Source organism: Danio aesculapii, chromosome 16 (genome assembly GCF_903798145.1).
Source record: "Danio aesculapii chromosome 16, fDanAes4.1, whole genome shotgun sequence".
Classification (NCBI taxonomy): domain Eukaryota; kingdom Metazoa; phylum Chordata; class Actinopteri; order Cypriniformes; family Danionidae; genus Danio; species Danio aesculapii.
In genome coordinates, this window is record NC_079450.1 from 41,566,680 (window position 1) to 41,589,462 (window position 22,783).

General features: G+C 34.7%; 2 protein-coding genes across 3 annotated transcripts in view; both read right to left on the reverse strand.

The window, feature by feature from the left end:
* Positions 1 to 18,787, reverse strand: part of kel (Kell metallo-endopeptidase (Kell blood group)) — a 29,411-nt gene extending 10,624 nt beyond the window's left edge. The window contains exons 1-13 of the mRNA XM_056476324.1: positions 18,516 to 18,787; positions 10,469 to 10,655; positions 10,096 to 10,392; positions 8,919 to 9,046; positions 8,671 to 8,829; positions 6,892 to 6,963; positions 6,606 to 6,794; positions 3,440 to 3,600; positions 3,225 to 3,342; positions 3,045 to 3,137; positions 2,843 to 2,941; positions 2,682 to 2,759; positions 603 to 706 (exon numbers count right to left, since the gene is read on the reverse strand). Coding sequence (XP_056332299.1) covers positions 603 to 706; positions 2,682 to 2,759; positions 2,843 to 2,941; positions 3,045 to 3,137; positions 3,225 to 3,342; positions 3,440 to 3,600; positions 6,606 to 6,794; positions 6,892 to 6,963; positions 8,671 to 8,829; positions 8,919 to 9,046; positions 10,096 to 10,392; positions 10,469 to 10,655; positions 18,516 to 18,545 — 1,715 coding nt within the window. The 5' untranslated portion in view covers positions 18,546 to 18,787. The remainder of the gene's footprint in view (positions 1 to 602; positions 707 to 2,681; positions 2,760 to 2,842; positions 2,942 to 3,044; positions 3,138 to 3,224; positions 3,343 to 3,439; positions 3,601 to 6,605; positions 6,795 to 6,891; positions 6,964 to 8,670; positions 8,830 to 8,918; positions 9,047 to 10,095; positions 10,393 to 10,468; positions 10,656 to 18,515) is intronic.
* A 434-nt stretch (positions 18,788 to 19,221) lies between these two features.
* Positions 19,222 to 22,783, reverse strand: part of zyx (zyxin) — a 41,544-nt gene continuing 37,982 nt past the window's right edge. For both annotated transcript variants that reach the window (XM_056474816.1, XM_056474815.1), the window contains exons 8-10: positions 22,482 to 22,660; positions 21,623 to 21,743; positions 19,222 to 21,531 (exon numbers count right to left, since the gene is read on the reverse strand). In XM_056474816.1, coding sequence (XP_056330791.1) covers positions 21,421 to 21,531; positions 21,623 to 21,743; positions 22,482 to 22,660 — 411 coding nt within the window. In that variant the 3' untranslated portion in view covers positions 19,222 to 21,420. The remainder of the gene's footprint in view (positions 21,532 to 21,622; positions 21,744 to 22,481; positions 22,661 to 22,783) is intronic.

Here is a 22,783-nt window from a genome sequence, read left to right on the forward strand (position 1 = left end):
GATCAGCCCCAGCTGGGTCACCTGGAGGAGGGTGAATAATGTTGAAAGACCCAAAGCACTGAGGATGTGTCCAACGGCATCAGAAGATGTATGTGTACAATATTAGTAATATTATGAATGATATTACTTTACTTAACATATTCAATGTAAACATTTGGAACAGATTACTATTTTTAGAATTACCGAATCATATTTTTTCAATTATTCATTTTCTTTTTGGCTTATCCAGCATGTATTTTACACAGCAGATGTCCTTCCAGACGCAACCCAATACTGGGAAACACCCACACCCAACCACTCTTGAAACAAACACTACACCCAAATTAGCTTATTCAATTCACCTATACTGCATGTCTTAGGACTGTGGGGGAAACCTGAGCACCCGGAGAAAACACATGCGAACACGGGGAGAACATGCAAACTCCACACAGAAATGCCAACTGACCCAGCCGGGGCTTGAACCAACGACCTTCTTGCAATGAGGTGATCGTGCTACCCACTGCGCCACCATGACGTGAATAAAATATAGTTGTACATAAAATAAAATATAATAATTATTTTTTATTAACATAAACATAAAATAACAATTTAAGAGAACAAACCCTTCAGTCTGTGTGCCAAGTGAGAGCAATCTGGTCCTGCTCTTCTGCTCCAGCAACAGTATCTGCAGGTAGTTAGAGAAAAAGTCTTCCTCATTCAAAACGACCTAGCGTAAAGAAGAATACAAACAGAGAGAATTAAGAGTATTTAATTATGTAATCCCACTAAATAAATTGCTCATTCATTCATTCATTCACTCACACGTGCTCATTAATTAAATCACTCATTTATTTATTAATTTGCACATGCACTCACTCACTCACTCACTCATTAATTCATTCATTAATTCAATTATTCACTCTCACTCATTAATTTACTTACTCATATTCATTCATACATACATTAATTTACTTAAACTTATTCATTTAATTTATTCAGTCATTCATTTGCTCACATACTTTAACACACATTCATTCATTCATTCTTTTACCCTCTCACTCAAAATAATTATTTTTTGTATTACTTCACCCATTCATTCATTCACTCACTCATACTAATTCACTCACTCTTTTACTCACTCACTCACACACACACTCATTCATTCACTTACTCATTAATTCACTCATTAATTCATTAATTCTCTCACTCACTCACACTCATTCATTCACTTTCACTCACTCATATTCATTCATTCATACATTCAGTCATTCATTTACTCACATACTTTAACATTCATTCATTCATTTATTTATTAGTTCACTCAATTGTTCATTTACTCACTCATACTAATTCACTCACTCACCATCCATCCATCCATCCATCCATCCTTTAATTCATCCACTCACACACGCTTATTCATTAATTCACTCACTCATTTATTCATTACTTTGCACATGCACACACTCACTTACTCTCTCACACTCTAATTCATTTATTAATTTGCTCACATACTTTAACACACATTCATTCATCCATTCTTTTACCCTCTCACTCAAAATAATTATTTTTTGTATTAATTCACCCATTCGTTCATTCACTCACTCATACTAATTCACTCACTCTTTCACTCACTCACTCTCACACACACTCATTCATTCACTCACTCATTAATTCACTCATTAATTCATTAATTCTCTCATTCATTCTCATTCATTCACTTTTACTCACTCACTCACTCACTCACTCACTCACTCACTTTCATTCATTCATACATACATTCAGTCATTCATTTACTCACATACTTTAACATTCATTCATTCATTCATTTATTAGTTCACTCAATTGTTCATTTACTCACTCATACTAATTCACTCACTCACTATCCATCTATCCATCCATCCATTTATTCATCCACTCACACACGCTTATTCATTAATTCACTCACTCATTTATTCATTACTTTGCACATGCACTCACTTACTCTCTCACTCTCTTTCTCTCTCTCTCACACACACACACACACACGCACACACACGCACACGCACAAACACACACACACACACACACACACACACACACACACACGCACACACACACACACATTCATTAATTCATTCATTAATTCAATTATTCACTCATTCACTCACTCACTCACTCACTCATATTCATTCATACATGCATTAATTTACTTAAACTCATTAATTTATTCATTCATTCATTCATTCAGTCATTCATTTGCTCACATTAACACACATTCATCCATTCTTTCACCCTCTCACTCAAAATAATTCATTTTTGTATTAATTCACCCATTCGTTCATTCACTCCCTCATACTAATTCACTTACTCTTTCACTCACTCACTCATAATTCATTAATTCTCTTACTCACTCACACTCATTCATTCACTTTCACTCACTCACTCATAATCATTCATTCATACATACATACATAATACATACATACATTCACTACAACTCATTTATTTATTCTTTCATTCAGTCATTTATTTACTAACATACTTTAACATTTATTCATTCGTTGTCTCACTCAAAAGCATTAATTTATTTATTAATTCACTCAATTGTTCATTTACTCATTCATACTAATTCACTCACTCATTATCCATCCATCCATACATCCATGCATCCATCCATTCACCTTCTCATTTATACATTCACACATTCATTTAGCTGAAATTACCTTTTCATAGAGATGGTTGAGTTCTGTATAACTGAGGTTATTTGTGTTGGTGGAGATTCTTGGATTAAGTGAATTTATCTGAAAAATGCAAGTATAAACAAAATATATATTTCTTTTTCTTCCTTTTTTGCATGTGGTTTGGTATATGATTGACAATTTACCTTGTTCAAAATAAAATCTGATGCTTTTTCATCCCTCCAGCTCAAATCTGTTAGTTTCTTCTTGAGGGATGAATAAACATCCTGAATCAGCTCTTCAGCCTGCCATAGAGAGAAAAAAGGCTTATAGGGATCAAAGGGATCATTGCTATTAAATTGTTCATTCATAATCAATATTTTGTTTCTTCAAAAATTCAGCCAATACCTCTTTCTGTGCATGTTTTTCTCTAATAGCATGACTAAGTAAGGTGTCAAACCCTCGCTCTGTCTGCTGAACACATCGCCACCAGTGTGGCATCTAAAATTGCATGAAAAAATGTATATAAAAATCAATGCTTCACTTTAAACGTTTTTTTATTAATAGAAATAATCACTGTCAACACACCTCCTGTGTGTCTCCTGTTGCAATGGAATAATTTCTCATTATTTGGAAGAATCTTGAATCCAGTGCAGGTATGAGTGTTTGCAGAAGACTAAAGATCATATATGTGTTGAGAGGACCACTGTAGATATACAGACAGGGGTATAAAAAAATAAGATTTCTGGCATTTATCAAGACATAACACTTATCTTAAGAAAATGTTACAAAAAGTAACCTACGTGCCCATCAGCTTATGCTGAACTTGCCATAGGTGGATTGTCTTGGACATGTGGATTATGTATGGGAGATTGTGGACTAAAACAATATCTGATTTGCTGATAAGAAGTGGCTGAAATGTGGCTTGTAGGCAAGCAAGCCAATCAACTGCTGGAGCCTCAGTCTGTAAGAGACAGAGAAAACATTTATTTCAGTTATTATATCATATTAAATACAATCATATATTTTTTCATACAGGTATCTATTAATGTTTTCACTAATAAATGCTGCATTTGACACCATCATCCACAATATCTTCATAGATGGCTTAAATTCTACAGGTGTCCGGGGACAGGCTCTACAATGGTTTAAGTCATACTTAACTGACCGTTTGTGAATATAAATGGACAGCTTTCACAAGTCAGGGCAGTAAAGTATGGGGTGCCTCAAGGATCAGTTTTAGGCCCTTTGCTGTTTACAATATACATGCTACCCCTGGGAGAGATTATAAGAAGTCACAGGATCAGATTTTACTGCTATGCAGATAATCCTTAGTTATATATTTCAACAAAACCGGATGATACGTCTGAACTGTCTGAGCTAACTGAGTGTATTAAAGATGTTAAAGACTGGATGACCAACATTTTTTTTCTCTTAAATTCAGACAAAACAGAATCATTACTTATTGGGCCAAAATCCTGCACACAGCAGATTTCACAACTCGACCTGCAATTAGAGGGATACAAAGTAAATAATAGCTCTACTGCAAAAGTTCTGAGTGTTATATTAGACAGCAACTTAACATTTGAAAATCATATCTCCCATGTCACAAAACGGCCTTCTTTCATCTGAGAAATATCGCTGAGAAAGTTACGAAGTATGCTATCCATCTCAGATGCAGAAAAGCTAGTTCATGGTTTTATGACTTCTAGGCTGGATTACTGTAATGCTCTATTCGCTGGTTGCCCAGCATCCTCTATTAAAAGACTTTAGCTAGTACAAAATGCAGCTGCTAGAGTTCTTACCAGGTCTAGAAAATATGACCACATCACCCCAATTTTATCCTCCTTACACTGGCTGCCTGTTAAGTTCTGTATTGATCACAAAAAGTTGCTTCTTACCTATAAAGCTTTAAATAATGTAGCTCCTGTTTTTCTAACCAACCATTTGTCTCACTACAATCCAACTCGCTCTTTAAGATCTCAAACCTCAGGGCTTCTGGTAGTACCTAGAATAGCAAAGTCGAGTAAAGGAGGTCGAGCCTTCTCATTTATGGCTCATAAACTCACAGACACACTCTCCCAATTCAAAACTTTAAAATTTTTTTTTAGTAAAGCATACAGTACACACAATGCATCGCATAATGGTATGATGCATGAATGTGCTCCACGCAGGTGGGCTGGCTTGACAACCACCTGTAGGACACACTCCTTCTTAATGCACCAGACATTGTGTTAGAAACTCTCATATGCGTTACAAGTTTGTTTCCATGTTTGTTTATATAACTGCTATGTGATAACAAAATGAATGGGGCTGGACAATAGACAGGAGAGCACAAAGAAACAAAACAGCCATTCTCACAACAAACAGGATCAGAAAATATGGCCAATGAGAGCCCTCACTGACAACTCGTTCACACAAAACTAAACATGAAAGAGCGCATTTGTGTACAACATGAACAACAACACAAGATGCTAGATTGCACGCAAGACCCCGGTGCAGAGTGAGTGAACATAATCTTGCACTCACACATGCAGTGTGGATGTGCGATTTATCCCAGCAGGCCAACAACATCAAAAGACGCTAATATTAGATTTAGGTCATGACGTCAAGTGACCAATTTTCAATGTCTAGCAGCGTCTAAGGACAACGTTATTTTGACGTCTAATAATGACATAAAATTACGTTAATATTTGGTTGATTTTAGGTTTTGTGGGAAAGTGACTAAAATCCATCGTCTGATAGATGTCATAGTGGTAACATCCACACAACGTCAAGGTGTAACATGAATAGATGTTGATATTTGGTTGATTTTAGGTTGAACGTTGGACATTGACATGGGCCTGACGTTGGATTCTGACATCAACCCTATTTTCATTTCCAAACAAAAACCAACATTCCCCTGATGTCCTTTGCCTGCAGGGATGGCACCAAACTGACACTGAACAGAGATTAAAAACACACAAAAAACAAAAGACACACGGATAAAAGAGCACACAGCTTTCAAGAAACCACATGCTCACTACGAAAGACAAGGACATGATAGAGTCCAAGTGTAAGATCTAAAAACAAAAAAATATGTAAATTGTAATAATTACAGTCAGAACTATTCAGAAAACAGCTTACTCATACATATTTGAAAACTGCATAGTACGTTTTGAAAATATTTGACATTTTTGATAATTAATTCATTCAATTTCTTTTTCTTAGTCCCTTTATTTTTCAGGGGTCGCCACATCAGAATAAACCGCCAACTTATCCAGCATATGTTCTACGCAGCGGATGCCATTCCAGCTGCAACCCATCACTGGGAAACACCCAAACAAACTCATTCATTCATTAATTTTCTTTTCGGCTTAGTACCTTTTTTAATCAGGTGTCATCACTGCGGAATGAACCGGCAACTTTTCCAGCACGTTTTACGCAGCTCTTTCAGCCGCAACCCAACACTGTGAAACACCCATACACTCTCACATTCACAAACATATACAAACAATATAGTGCATGTCTTTGGACTGTGGGGAGCACCCATAGAAAACCCACACGAACATGGTGAGAACATGCAAACTCCACACAGAAATGCCAACTGACATTTTTGATAATATAAATGTTAATAATTAATAATTTTATTTTTAATATTAAAAGATGCATTGCAAGTCATTAAAATGAGGTAATAAAAGTTGTTGTTTTTTAACTATATATAAAAGTATTATATTATAGCAGTATTTGTAAATTGCAAACTGAAAAAAATTATTACAAATAAAATTGCTACTGGCGGTTCATTCCACTGTGACAACGCATGATAAATAAGGGACTAAGCCGAAGGAGAATGAATGAATAAATGAAACATGACATAGTAAATAAACTTAATTTAAAAAAAAGAATTTTTCTTTTTCTTATAGTGGACACTCTTATTTGTTACTGACCCATATATATCTGACAAATAAAAAAATCAGATTAAGCACAGACCTGAAGCTCTTGGATGGTAATTCTGTGGTACAGTAATTTTTGACTGAGGCGGTAGGAGAGAGGGAACGTGCCCACAGCCAGAGTCGTGGAAAGAGATACAAAGAGACCGCAGTGTTGAGTGGTTCGATCAGAGGGAACTCCTAAGAGAAGCAAATACTGACCACAGGCTGAATAGAATGGACGCAGATACTGAGAAAAAAGGAACACAGACAACAAATGAAAATTAAAATATTAAAAATTAGCCACTTTAGTTATGTGTGAAATCTGGTGAATAGAAACTACCTACCCGAGTATTTGCTTTGGCTTTATGTGTCTTGCTATTCCATTCAATAGGAAATTGGAAATGAGGCTCATCAATCTATGGAAATTAACATTGACATTTTTAAACCAACTTATAGAGGAAAAGACAATCTCAGAATAAGTAAAAATTTACCAGAATATTGTGAATTCCTATACAGAATATATAAATAAATGTTTTCTAAAATGTGAATGTGAAATATGTTTTCAAAACAAGAATTCTCTACAGTTTTGAATTCATTACAGCATATGTTGTTAGTTTAGTTTCCCTTTTTGTATAGAGTTAAGGGAAGCTGTGTAGGTGTTCAGCTACATATAATGGTAACACTTTATTTTGATAGTCCATTTGAGTATTAGTAGACTGTCTGCTTAATAGCTGTTGATACTGCTTCTTTATAGACATTTAACTGACTATAAGAAACTTTGCAAGTACATGTCAGCTTACACTAACCCTAACCTACTGTAAAAGTCTACTTGTAATCTAATGAGAATTAGTTGGCATGTAGATGCAATCTAATTTAAATAAAAAAAAATGGACCATAAAAATAAAGTGTGACCCATATAATTGTTTTAATAGTCCTTTTTTTTTTTACATTTGAATGTATTTTAAAATTTGTGCTAAAACAAAAATGCAGGAAATTGTTGTCTTCAGTTTTGTATTAAAAACCATTTGAGCTTCAAATGCAAACCTTGTGTTAAAATCATATGTGAATCGCAAGTGAAATACATGTGAATCACATGAAAACACAAGTGAAAAGTGGTTTTGGAATATTTTCATGTGAAAAAAACTTGGTCGCATGATTCATTTGACAGTTTTCCACGAGTGTTTCACATATGTTTTACATATAATTTTAACATGTGATTGCTTATTTGAAGCGTACAAGGTTTTTCTGTAAGTTTAACATTTTTGAATAGACTAACAACAGGCCTGTAGGTACATAAAGGTTTGAATGTGTTTTGGTTTGAGCGAAAAAAAGCAATTAATGTAATGGGAACATTACCAAATGTATTTTGTGCTAAAGCAAATATAAATGATCCACAGTTTAGATCACACTGACTGTTTTGCAATTATTGTGACGATGGTCTTTGCCATTGTAAAGAAATGTAAATAAATTAAAATAAATAATAATAATACAATAATAATATTATTAGGGCTTTTATACTGGCTTAGGGCTTATTATTAACTTTTATACTGCATAGTAGGTCCACACGGAATCTGTACATGTAGACATCTGCAGATTTCCGCAGATTTTTAGCCCATCGTTGAGTCAATTTTTTTACTTGTGTAAATGTGGGTAAATTTATATTTATTCAGTTTTTAAATTAATTTCAGTAATAATATTGACTAATATGAAAGTGTTCATTTTATTTGTTTACAATACAGTTTGTTAAGTAATATTTTCTTTTAATGTAATACTATAATGTCTTTCAGTAGATATATTATATACGAGACTAGGTTTGTCTACCAACAGTGGTGGATCTACATGGATTTGCATTGTAAACATTAAAAGTTCAAAAGGTATTATTTTTTTATGTCATATAATATGTTTTTAATTATGAGACTCCCAAAATAATTTAGCATAAATCTGCAGATTTTTTACAAAATTATCCGCAAAAATAGCAAAAAATGTCTGCAGATTCTGTCTGGCACTATGACTTAATATGAATATGTAAATTTGTACTATTATATTTAAATGTAAACAAGCATTTGTAATACAATCTAAATCATGCTGCTAACTGCTAATATTCTACCTTTATTAGTGATCACCTGTATGTAGTGTCGATTGAAAGCAGATTGCTGTTCACTAGGGTCTGGCCCTACATACACGTTGAAGAAAGGAAAGGTAGAGTACTGGCCCATCAGCAGGGTGAGGGTGCTGTTAAAATCCGTTTGATTCCAAACACCTGATACTGCCCAGCCACCTAACTGAAAAGTAAGAAAGAGTCGATTTTAAACAAATACATAATGCAACAAAAGAGCTTTGTACTTTCCTTCATCCTAAAATGTATATGTACCTGCTGGAGTAGTGTGAGGAAAGGTTCTGATCCCATTTTTTCTGGGGATTCTGCATTCATGCAGGATTTGAAGAAATTCTTTGCTGTCTGTTCAGCTGCACCCATAGAAACAGCCTCATCAGGAGCTTCTGATCACATATGGAGAATAAAGAGTGAATATCAATTGTGCTTTATGCAAGTTCTGTGGTTCATTTGTGGCAAAATCAAGTACAACAAGGTTCCATTAGTTAATGATTGTTAACATGAACAAACAAAGAACAACACACTTATTCCAGTATTCATTAATCTTTATTAACGTAAAAATGAAGCTGTTCGTTGTTATTTCTCACCAGCTCATTCTTAGTTCATGTTAGTATATACATTCATTAACATTAAATTATACCTTATTGTAAAGTGTGACTGAAGAAAAGAAAAGAAAAGAATTTAAATGTTGGCAAATTTGAGCCTGATGAGAAAGAACAGAACAACAGAAGGATTAACACAGATGTAAAAATGTATTTGCCTTTATAATCTTTTATCAAATACCATGTCTCACTTTTGTCCATTACTCAGTCTTTCTCCTTTTTGGAACCAACACCCAACTTCCAAAACATTCATGTACCACCCCTTGTTTTTTTCTAATTTCAGGACCGTTTCAATTGGATGTACATTATGATTTGACAAAAAGAACGATCTTAACTTCCATTACATGTCGACTTTTATCTTGTCTAGCTCGCCTGCACTAGATCAGGTGAAAAGTGACCAAATTCTTTTAAAACCAGTCAACAGATTAGACAGTCTGACTAAAAAAAACATCAAAAACCGGTTGGATGTCAATGACTGAAAGAAGATATAAAACTATCGGTTTCCTCAATATATATATTTAATGGAGAGAAGTTTTTTTAACACATTTCAAAACATAATAGTTTTAATAACTCATTTCTAATAACTGATTATTTTATCTATGCCATGATGGCAGTAAATAATATTTGACTAGATATTTTTCAAGACACTTTATACAGCTTAAAGTGACATTTAAAGGCTTAATTGGGTTAATTAGGTTAACTAGGCAGGTTAGGGTAATTAGGCAAGTTATTGTATAAAGATGTTTTTTTCTGTAGACTATAGAAAAAAATATAGCTCAAAGACTTTTTTGGTTCTGTTTAATGCACAAAATATATTGCAGATTTTCACTAACCTAGTATTTCTTTAATGGCTGTGAGTAAAGCAGTCTGTCTGTCTGGAAATTTATTTAGCTGTCCATCACTTTTTCTCCAACCATCGGTCTCTCTTCTCATCTCCATTAGGCCTCCTGTCCTCTCTTTACTGTTTTTGTTTAGTTCTCCCTTGACCCTCTGTCTTCCCCTGTCGGTGGAAGGTCCACCTGCTCCACAGGCAAACAGGAAGTAGTCACAGGGGCGAGAAAATGGATCCATGGCAACAGAAAAATGCTCTGATGCTCTTAAACAGGCAGGAGAGAGGCAAGGAGGAGCCGCTGAAACACACAAACAAATCACAACCACTTCTACCAATTAAGGTAAACCCATCTCACAATAAAGTTGTGTTTGTACCTGATTTCCATTTTGACATCCAGGGATCTGCAGTCTTTTGCAGGTGGGAATAGATCCCCAAAACCAATGCAGTTGCGAAGAGAGAGAAGGCAAAGGGAGGCAGGAAGAGCCTGCGGTACTTGTACTTGTTGCAGCCAACTGGATTTGGTTCATCAGAATGAGGCTGTTGCTCTGTTGTGACCATTTCCTGTGGGATACAACACGATTAACAATAGATGTAGTAGTAGAAGTAGTTGTTGTTGTTGTAAAAGTAGTAATTATTATTATAATTTTTGTTGTCATAATTTTTACAGTCATTATTACTATCATTATTATTAACAAATTTTTACAGTCATTATTACTATCATTATTATTAACTATCTATTATTTGTTCTATTTATATTTGTTTCTTCATTTTTTGAATCATGTTGAATATTTTTTATATTCTCTTGTATATCTACAGTGCATCTGTATTCAAAGCGCTTCACTTTTTCCACTATCGTATGTTACAGCCTTATTCAAAAATTGATTAAATTCATTTATTTCCTTTAAATTCTAAACACATTACCCCATAATGACAATCTGAAAAAATATTTTTTGAAATTGTTGCAAATGTATTAAAATAAAAAACCTGAAAAATCACATGTACATAAGTATTCACAGCCTTTGCTCAATACTTTGTTGATTCACATTTGGCAGCTATTACAGCCTCAAGGCTTTTTGAATATGATGCCACAAGCTTGGCACACCTGTCTTTGGGAATTTTTGCCCATTCCTCTTTGCAATACCTCTCAAGCTCTATCAGGTTGGATGGGAAGCGAGGGTGTACAGCCATTTTCAGATCTCTCCAGATCAATAGGATTTAGGTCTGGGCTCTGGCTGGGCCACTCAAGTACATTCACAGAGTTGTTGTGAGACCACTCCATTGATATTTTGGCGGTGTGCTTTGGGTGATTGTCCTGCTGAAATATGAACCGTCGCTCCAGTCTGATGTCAAGAGCACTCTAAGGCAGGTTTTCATTCAGCATGTATCTGTATATTGCTGCATTCATCTTTCCCTCTATCCTGACTATTCTTCCAGTTCCTGTTGCTGAAAAACATCCCCACAGCATGATGCTGCCACCACCATGCTTCACTGTAGGAATGGGATTAGCCTGGTGATGAGCTGTGCCTGATTTTCTCCAAACGTAACACCTAGCATTTACTCCAAAGAGTTACATTTTAGTCTCCTCAGACCAGAGAATTGTGTTTTTTTTATGGTTTGAGAGTCCTTCAGATGCCTTTTGGCAAATTCCAGGCGGGGAGTGGCTTTCGTCTGGCTACTCTACAATACAGACCTGATTTGTGCATCGCTGCACAGATGGTTGTCCTTCTGTAAGGTTCTCCTCTCTTCACAGAAGAATGCTGGAGCTCAGACTGAGTGACCATCGGGATATTTATCATTCTCTCCAGATCACTCAGCTTAGATAACCGGCCAGCTCTAGGAAGAGTTCTGGTGGTTCCAAACATCTTCCATTTACGGATGATGGAGGCCACTGTGCTCATTGGAAAATCTTGGTCTTTTAATGTTGAAAGTATTGCAACAAGTTGTGCAATCTGGTTTGGAAAGGCTTCTAAGGCCCAGAAGAGGTCACTGGGGAAGACGGTAACAGCAGCCAGTAAATTGTTGGGAATAAAACTATAGAGCATTGATAGGATATACAAAGAAAGAGTACTAAACAAGGTTATCATGATTGTCAATGATGAGAGACATCCTTTATCAAACACCTTCCAGTTGTTACCATCAGTTCATCGATATTGTGTTCCCAGGTGTGTAAGAAATAGGAAAAAATATAATTTATACCCCAAGCAATTAAGTTTTTTTTATTACTCCTCCCTCAGTAGCAGTTCATGGCTAGTAGATTGGATATGTATTTAGAGTAGGGGTACCATGTTTTTAAATTATTCATTTTATATATAACTACCTTTAAATTCACACGCACGCACGCACACACACATCTGGCTGTACCTGATTTTTAGTTTAAAAGCACAACTCGGAAAGGAGGTATACATAACTCATTCACTTAGTAAAATATTGAAATTGTGTTGGCAGTAAAACATCCAAAAACAATAAAAAAGGAAGGTCAAATAAAAAATTGCTTAAGCTGAATGAAAACAAAGACCATGTTTCATAGAAAAAAAAGAAGTAAAATCTGTATAGGTTACTTTTCTTCTGAACATACTCATCACATAAGTTTGAATTTTTGTTTCTTCCTATTGCTGTGACATTAGGTCACATACACTTCCCCTAACCAATGTTCTGCTTACCACAGCAGTTCACAACATGCACTAAAATCAACTGACTTCATAATTGTTGCAGATCAACTCATTCTTTTTAGCACTAGCAAAGTTTCCCAACAAACCACTTTAATACTGATGTATGGTAAATTGCTAACGGAATAGTGTTTGGTAACATCTTAATTTAAATCTCAATGCACGCTATTAACAAAACATTAACTAAGACTATTAGCTCAATAAACAACTAATTATCAGCTTATCAATTGTTAGTAAGTCAGAAATGGGTAGGATTTTTTAGAAGGTAGGATTAGGGATGTAGAATATGAGAAATATATTTTATAACAGTTAATATATTAATAATAGTTAGTTAATAGTGTTAATAGGCTAATAGATAATATTGTGAATTGTGTTACATTTTTAAAGGCCAAATTAAAATGTTGACTGACCTGATAAATCTTGATTTTATTAATCTGTCATTCATTCATTTTCTTTCGGCTTAGTCTCTATTTCAGAGGTCGCCACAGCAGAATGAACAGTCAACTATTCCAGCATATGTTTTACATAGCGGATGCCTTTCCAGCCACAACCCAGTACTGGGAAACACCTGTACACACTCATACACTGCGGCCAGAGCAAACACACAAACATAGAGAGACAAGCAACTCCACACAGAAATGCCAGCTGGCTCAGCCGGACTCAAACCAGCAACCTTCTTGCTGTGAGGTGACAGCGCTAACCACCGAGCCATCTTGCCGCCCCATTAATCTATTAGTAAATTTTATTTAATGAAGCTGAGCTAATAATAAAAAGCAATTAACTGATAATAAAAAGCTGAATTTTTGTAATTAAAGTAAACAAGGATTAATTAAAACATTAACAAATGAACCACTCATTGTTAGTTAGTGTTAGTTGCATTAACCTTCCTGTTGTGTTCAGGACAAATCTGATTGATTTACAACTTAAAACCCTCTTAAATGTTGTGTTTTACATCTGACTGCCTCAAGGCCTCATGATATCAGTCACACTATGCATTTGAACATATAAAAGTGATGATTCCTTCTTTCATTGAATTTTGAGTGATTTAGTCATCATTCTTACATCTTTGATGTTCACGGTCAAAAACGACAGCCAAAGGAAATGAATGGGATTATAATTATCCATCAGACAGAACACTGTACACCACCCCAACTCACTCACTCCCTATTTGTATTTTCAGTGCACCATGTTAAACACTACTTTGAGACATAGTTCACAGCTAAAGAATGTTGAATAAAAATTTGGTTTTGAAAAAAATTATCTGTGCTAATTTAAAAGCAGTTAAAACAGACCGGTCAGTTTTGAACGTGAAAAATAAGGGGCAGGAGGTAAACAGAACAGGAGGGTTAATTAAGTTTAACTGGCTCATCTTCTGCACTGTAAAAGTTACCCTGTAAATTATCAGTAAATTACTGGCATCTGAGGTGCCAGCAATGTACTGTTACTTTACAGTGATTTACCAAACCTGCAATTTTAAGGTATGTTGCTGTAACAATACATGCACTGAATTAAAAGTGATTTCATTTCATTGATAGAAAACAGCTGCCTTAAACTGACTGACCAACTGCTGCTTGAGTCTTTGAAGTAATCTTTGTAAAGTTATGCTTAATACATTTATAGTGATAACGTTTGTTATCTCTTGAAGCTTACAGTAGCACACATGCAGGTAAAGCTGGAAATAACAGAAAGAAAATTTCGCCGCATCAGTAATTATCTATAAATAAAGAAACATGCAGCATAACATTTCTCTGTTCATCTTGGACTCAAATACTGGCTACTCTCCTCCACAAGGGTGACACAAATAGGACGGCATAAATTAGACTTAGAGTTTCACAGCACGAAACAGTTGTTTTATTGGTTTTATGGTAAGCTACTTTTGTGCCAGCAATTTACTGTTTTTTATAGTCTCTCTCTGTAGTTTAAAGTAACAGCATTTTTATTTATTTGTTAAAATATATTTTCCACACAGCGTTGTTACATCTCACACCTTTAATCATTTATCAAATAGTTTTAAATGAACACTTCCATGTGTGCACACTACTGAGTGTTTAAAAAATACAAAGCACAGGTGAATTTAATGAGTTATTTAAGTGATAATTGGGGATTATTGAGGAACAACTGCTTTAATCAAGAAGAAAAACAGAAGGGGAAAAAATTCTTGCATAATCATAGCTTTGTAATGAAATCAACTGAAGTATTAAATCACTAAAATTCTCAGCAGAAAATTAAACATTCACAAACAGCATCATCATCTACACTTATTAACTTGTGTTTTTTTTTCAATTTCTACATAAATTCTTCTTGAGATAAAGCTTTACATTTAAAGTCACCATCATGGAGAACAGTGTTTGCTTTATTTAGGCTCTTATCCCTCAACTTTTTTATATTACTTTATTTTAAGCTTAGAGAATTTTGCTTGAAAAACTCATTTTTTATGACAAACAAGCCCAAAAAACAAAATCTGGTCATTTTGTTTATACTGAGGCAGAACATAAATATAATATACACTCACCGGCCACTTTATTAAGTACAAATTACTAGTAAAAAAAAAAAAAAAAAAAAAAAAAAACAGCCTTGAGTATAAAAGTTTGTACTTTGAATTCTATTCTTCGGTGGATCATTCTTACAAGTCTGGGGTCAGCTCTGAATAGCCTACTGACTGCCTGACCTTTTTATGCTTGATGCCTAAGTAATCATTGGAGATATTGTTCAGAATTGTAACCACACATGTGGAAATGTTATAAGTCTCTCTGTCCAATCAGGTTAAAACACCTATATGTATGACGCAGTTAGTGACATATAGAATTGAAGTCAAAATTATTAGCCCAAATAGATTATTAGGCCCCTTGGATATTTTTTTCCCAATTTCTGTTAATGCAAAGATGATTTTTCTATCAGCACCTTTCTAAATATTTTTAATAAGTAATTTCTAATAACTGATTACTTATATCTATGTCCTGATGACAGTACATAATATTTTACTAGATATTTTTCAAGATACTCGTATTCAGCTTAAAGTGCAATGTGAAGGCTTAATTAGGTTAATTAGGCAAGTCATTGTATAGGGCTAATAATACTGACTTCAAATGCTTTTTTTAAAAATTAAACTGCTTTTATTTCTAGCCGAAATATAACTAATAAGACATTCTCCAGAAGAATTTTTTTTTTCTAGAAAATACTGCTCTTTTAAACATAATTTGGAAAATATTTGAGATTTTTTTTTTCTTTGAATAATTTAGACTTCAACTGCATCTTAGTGTATATTTGTTATTGATTTGAAATTGTAAGCAGAGCAGCGAATAAACTGAAGAACAAATGGTGAAGCTGGCTTCTGCTGATGAAACTATCGTCAGCAAACTTTTTTGATTGAATATGACGGTGGCTCCTCTTCATCTGACACACAGGTAATTTTTGGGTTAAAACTGTTTGTTCCCCAACACCATTAATCTACATCATTTATTCATCCTACAATGCAAGATGGAATTTTTGTACTGTGCCACACCCAGCACACATTGCGGCATAAAACATTTAAATTATTACCATTGTTGAGGTTTAAGGCCTGATTCTTGAGGTTTCAGTGTATCTTTATTATAACTGAACTGTTTATTATTATTATTATAATTATTATTATCTAACTTGGTAAAGGAACAAGTTATCTTTCATGTTTATTCTTGTGTTTAAAAAAAAGAATTGAAACTAACCATAAAAAAGGATGGAGAAATAGAAACACCCTTAAATGAACCTAACATAATCACAACATTGCCTTTTCAGCTTTTTTTTGCTATAACAAATGTGTTTTATAAACTACCTGCTTAATAATTTACAGAAGCCAGGAAAAAATTAAGTTAAGAAGTAACTAAGCCTTATAATTCTCAATAAGAACTGTATTGAAGTCAAAGCACTCAGTAATAAGTGAAGCTTCTGATGCTGTTTGTGGAGTTGTTTAATGAACCTCTGCTGAGACTGAAGTTTATTTTAGTTTAGTTTATTTTGGTATAGCATTATTTTATTTATAGCTGTAATTTAATGTCACTGTTTGTGTTTTTTATTTATTTTTCCTTCAGTGATTGTGATTGTAAACAGCACACTGAAAAGCCCAATAAGTTAAGGTAACTCATTTGAGGAAACTGATTGCAACAAACCTTTAAAGTTCAAAAACTAATCCTATAAGTACTGTGAACTTACTCCATTTGAGTACACAAAGCAATTTGAGCACAGTAAAACCCAATAAATGAAGAGAACTCAAACTAATTGAGTACTGTAAAACCTAATAAGTGAAGGCAACTCAAACCGTTTGAGGAAACTGATTGCTACAAACCATTTGAGTTAAAAAAAACTAATCTACATAATACTGTGAACTTCATTTAAGTTAAAGCAAAGAGGTATTTAAGTGATTAAACGTGGATTGAACATTAATGATGAACACCTGCTGTTAACAAGCAGAATCACTGAAGAGAAACACAAAACTACAGCTGACAGCTTCAGTCACACGCAGGCTTAAAAGAAATAAAACAAATTCAACATTTCAGCAAAGGATCATTAAACAACTCCATAAACAGTATCAACAGCTTAACCTATTTATAACCTGCTTGAGTTTATCTTTGTCAGATGTCTATTGAAATTCACTGAAAATATTAATTTTCTTAGGCATCACCACTGACGTGAACAGTGTTTGCTTTATAGGGCTCATTCACCCTATTCCTTATGTTAGTTTTTCTTTAGCTTCTGTAACTGTGTGTTATGGCAAGCGTAATTAAAAGATTATAAATATATGTATAGTTGAAGTCAGAATTATTAAAGCCCTTTGAATTTTTTTAATAATTTTTAAATATCTCCTAAAAGATATTTAACAGAGCAAGGAAATTTTTCACAGTATGTCTGAATATATTTTTCTTCTGCAGAAAGTTTTATTTCGTCTAGAATAATTTTTTTCCCCAATAGTCTACAGAACAAACCACAATAACTATACAATATATACAATAACTTGCCTAATTACCCTAACCTGCCTAGTTAACCTTTATAATTAATCTAGCCTTTAAATGTCACTTTAGCTGAAAACTAGTGTCTTGAAAAATATCTAGTAAAATATTATGTACCGTCATCATGGCAAAGATAAAATAAATCAGTTATTAGAAATGAGTTATTAAAACTACTATGTTTAGAAATTTGTTTTCTTTGTTAAACAGAAATAGGGGGAAAAAAATAAACACGGGGGTTAATAATTCTGACTTCAACTGTCAGCATTTTGCAGTAGCTACTCTTTTAACTAAATCTTCATGAATGAGTCCATGTGTCCAATAAGGTATACTGTATGAATAACTTTTGAGTAAAAAAAACATTTTGTTTTCTACTTACTTTCTTTCTGACTCATTTTTGTTTTCTAAAATACTATGGAAGCCAGAATAATAGATTAACCATCTGGTTTTCAGCACTCAATCCAAAAGAAGAAAGAAACCCATTTAAGTTTGGAGTAATTGAAAGGTTACTAAATTATAAGTTTTAATTTTGGTGTAAACTTTTTCATTTAGACACATTGCAAATCCCAATTATTATGTACTAGAGAGTAATCAAACAAAAAAATAAATAAATAAAAATGTAGCCAGCACCTTTAAAAATAGCACAATTGTGCTTACATGGGTGATCAACGTTTGAATCTGGCTAACGGGATTCCCTGATGCCATCTCACTTTCTTCTGCCATTTCCTATGACTATCACAAAGAAAACTGGTAAACAAAAGAAAACAAATAAGCCTTACCTGAAGAACAGCTGGGTTTTCATCCATCATGTGCTTCTTACTACTACTGTGGCCGTTTGGTCAGGATTCTTCCTACATATTGGTCTTCCTGTGAAGTTTTCTACTTCGTCACACTGTTCCTCTTTCTATCTCTCCTTCCGTCAACCACAAGTCATCCAACTACTATCTTCCCGCATCACACGCTCTGTTCACACTTTCATCGGCTGATAACCATGTAATGACCAGGCTTCCCACAAGACCCTTCTCTTTTATGCGTACACAACTGGTTTTATTCTGGATTTGTTTTTCTGAAGCTTCCCCTTTGGTACATTTATGAGTGTCAAAATTAGATTTTGCTCCCAAATCCATCAATTGGATAAAGTCACCAAAGTTAAACTTAGGAAACATAAACACGGCTTGGAAAAAGCTGGAAGCATTTTATTTTTGTCATTTCACAATTTCAAAATGCAGCATAGTTATTCATACTCACCTTTAAAATTACATATTTAAATGCACAGACGTCGTCACTCTTGACTATCAGTGGGGTATGTGAGGCTGGTCCAGGCTGATAAGAACTGAGGGGGTGTGAGAGGAGCAAAACCACAAAAGAGCACGTCACACATTGCGTGGGAACGAACATGTTTGGAAGGCGTCACTTGGTAAAAACGTAAACACTTCAAATACATGCTCTGAGAAGAGAATAAATCCAGTAAATGAAAAAGATTACCAGTTTGTCAAGTTGACATTTTTATTAGTTCAGAATACAGTACAAATGTGGAAGGAGAACAATGATAGCAAAAACAATACATTGGCATACTTTTGACCGTAAACATACACACATTCACATATTAAGAGAGGAATTTAGATGTTAACTTTACAAAAAAAGTCAAAGTTAAATGATAAAATACATGGAATAAATGACGTCTTACTGAATTCAGCAGTGTTGTGATACCAGCATGAAAATGAAGCAACGGTGAAGCATAACCGATAAAAACACTGTAATAGCAAATCACACATAACAATTTCCATTTGCTCATCTAATATTTTAGTAAATGGAACAATCACTTTATTGCATTTCATCAAAAAGGAAACAAAAGCTAGGGGAAACAAAAGAGATGCAAAGATAAATAAAATAAATGTTTCAGAGACATGAAGTAAATGGATGTAATTCTCAAAATATCAGCACTACCGTAAAGCAAAAATGAGTGGTATTAGTGAGATGGCTCTTTCCATCAAAAAAAGAAAAAAGTACAAAAAAAAGTACACAATGTTATAGTGGAAAAAACTGAATTCTGTGCATTAATACCAAGGAATGCTTATTGTTGAATAAATCGTAAAGTAAGTTATTCTGACTACATTAACACTGTTGATTTTGGTTCTAGCAAAAATGAAGAAAACAAACTGTAGATCTGTTAAACGAATTCTGCTCTATTTTACCAGGTGGCCTAGTTGAGGATATTCTAAAGCAGTGTTTCTCAACCATGTTCCTGGAGGCATGTATTGGATGTCTCCTTTATCTGTCACTCCCATTACAGGTCTTTCAGTCTCTGCTAATGAGCTGTTGATATGAATTAGGTGTGTTTGGTTAAGGAGATAAGGTAAATGTGCAGAGCTGGTGGTCCTCCACGAACATGGTTGAGAAACACTGGTATAAAGCACAGGTGTCAAATCCATTTCCTGGATTCACTGTGCACATTTAGCTCCAACCCAGCTCCAACACACTTACCTGTAGGTTTTAAACAAACCTGAAGGACTTAATTAGTTTGATCAGGTGTGTTTAATTAGGGTTGAAATTAAACTGTGCAAAGCTGCAGCCCTCCAGGAGCTGGATTTGAAACCTGTGTTCTAAAGCAGTATTTCTTAACCACGCTCCTGGAGGCCCACTAACACTGCCTGTTTTGGAGGTCTCCTTTGTCTGTCACAACCATTAGAGGTCTTTCAGGCTCTGCTTACGAGCTGATGATCTGAATCAGGTCTGTTTGGTTAAGGAGACATGGAAAATGTGCAGAGCTGGTGGTCCACCAGGAACGTGGTTGAGAAACACTTTGTGTATATATACTTTTGTGTATATAATACTATCCATTCCATGATCTTTTTAAAAAGCTCTAGCCCCAAAGAACGTATCTCTAGTTAAATATTACAGGCTCAGTGACTGATGTGCTTTTCTTTGGAAATACTCTTAAATCACTAAACCCACGCAATTGCTAAATACAATTTATGTAATAAAAAAAACTGATACTGGCTATGATAATCAACGCAATGTGTCATACATATTTTGTTCGATACATTTTAGGACAAAGCAAATGTGCTTTTTAAAATACTTGCTCATTAATTCTATAAACGAAGCATGCATTACAAATACACAAATCACATTGGTCTTTCCTTTTTTTAATACATTTTTCACACAAGCCCTTCTCATCAACTATGGAAAAGCCTTACTGAAAGTGCACGAATGGCTGTGGATGTAGACTTTCACGTCTTGCCTCAGTAGTCAGCTGTGCTACAATTTACGGATGTTCCAGGTCTTTTTTTTCAAAGGCATGCTGGGAGCTCGCTGAACTGAGACAGCAGTGCAGTACATTACCTCTGCACAGAATCAACTACAGTAAAAATTCCAGCCACAAAACGCTCTAAAAAATCACTTTACATATCAAACGATCTAGGGGTAAAAATTGAGTCGTACGTAACATTCAACACGGAGGCACTAACATCATCTCGAGGCCCAGACTGCAGGGCACAAAAGGCAAGGCCATTCAGAAAAAAAAAGCAGCAAGAAAAGCTTTGTCAAGAAAAGGCTAGACTTGCATGAGGAAGATGAAACAGATTTGAATTTAAAACACTCACAAAGACATTACAAACATTTTTTTTTTTTTAAGTAGAGCTGTTCCAATTTTGCTTTGGGTTTGTGGCAGCTTACCACAAATCACTATTTGGCCTGCTTGGTACGTTGGGTGTGGCACTTCATGCACAGGATTTTGCCGTTCAGCGGGTAACAGCCATCAGCGTCTGCCTCTATGGAAAGGGGGCGAGCACAATCCTGCAACGAAAGAGGAAACGCTTGTTATTTTTTAGCTTTTAAATGTGCTTCTTGAAAGCTGTGGCTTGAATGAAAGGAGGGCTCTTCACACCTCACATCGGTAGCACTTCAGGTGAAAGTTCTTCTCTAAGGCAACAACTCTGACTGTCTCTTCACTTCCAGGGTCGGGAATAATTGGCTCGTTGCAGCTTACGCAAAGTGGAGAGAAACGGCTAAGAGAGAGAGAGAGAAAACAAGAAGGTGAGAAGTTAAAATATTGTTTGTTTTTGTCACGTTATATTTAAGTGAATTGTGTGATTATACCACGCAAGTCATTTGTGCCTGAAGTATTTTTTTTAGATAATTTCTATGAGATAATTGTTATTTGTTGTGTTAATTTCTGAAAATGTACTTTAACTTCACAATTGTTTAGATTTTAAGTACAATGTTCCACCTAGGAATGGGCCGGTTAAGTTTCTGATGGTATGATAACCTTGGATAAAAATATCATGGTTTCGCAGTTTTGTGATTACTACTTTAAAATAAGTTCTTTTAAAAATGTCTGGGTAAAAAAAACGACTTTTTTCCCCCATTAAACACAATATATTTTATTTTAGGAAACATATACAACATTTTGGAACAGTAAACATGTCAAGCTAAATAAGTCAAATAAATCATTAACTTCTGCTATCTTCATTCGCTTCAAAAACACAAACCTTGCATATAACTCAGGAACAGTTTTAAAACCTTGACTTTTCCAAACCGCGGTAAACCTTGAAATTGGTTATCGTCCCATCACTAGTTCCACCACAAAATAAAAAAAAATAAAAAACATAGTACAAAGAAAACATTTCTTATTGTTCAAAGTTGAAAGTCCCTCAAATATCACTGTTCAGTTCACGACTGAAAATGAATGGGCATAATAGTCACATCACAACTAAGCGCTGGTCTGTGATGACTGTGCTGCTTACCGATGGTAATCCTTGACACAGTAGGGCTTGTTGTCGTCATCAGTGATGAAAGGAGCACCCTCCAGAGAGCAGCTGCAGGTGGTGCAACGGAAACAGTGGGCATGAAAACACTGACCCACAGCTTTCAGGACGCGATCTGTGATGCGCTCCCCACAGCATGAACACACGGACAGAGAACTCTGAAAACAAGCAGAAGCCAAAACAAACCGAAAGAAGACATAATGCTTTACAAAAATATATAAAATAAGCTCCTGCATTTTCAGGATTTTTTTTAAATAAGCCTTCTGTTCAGAAAGACTACA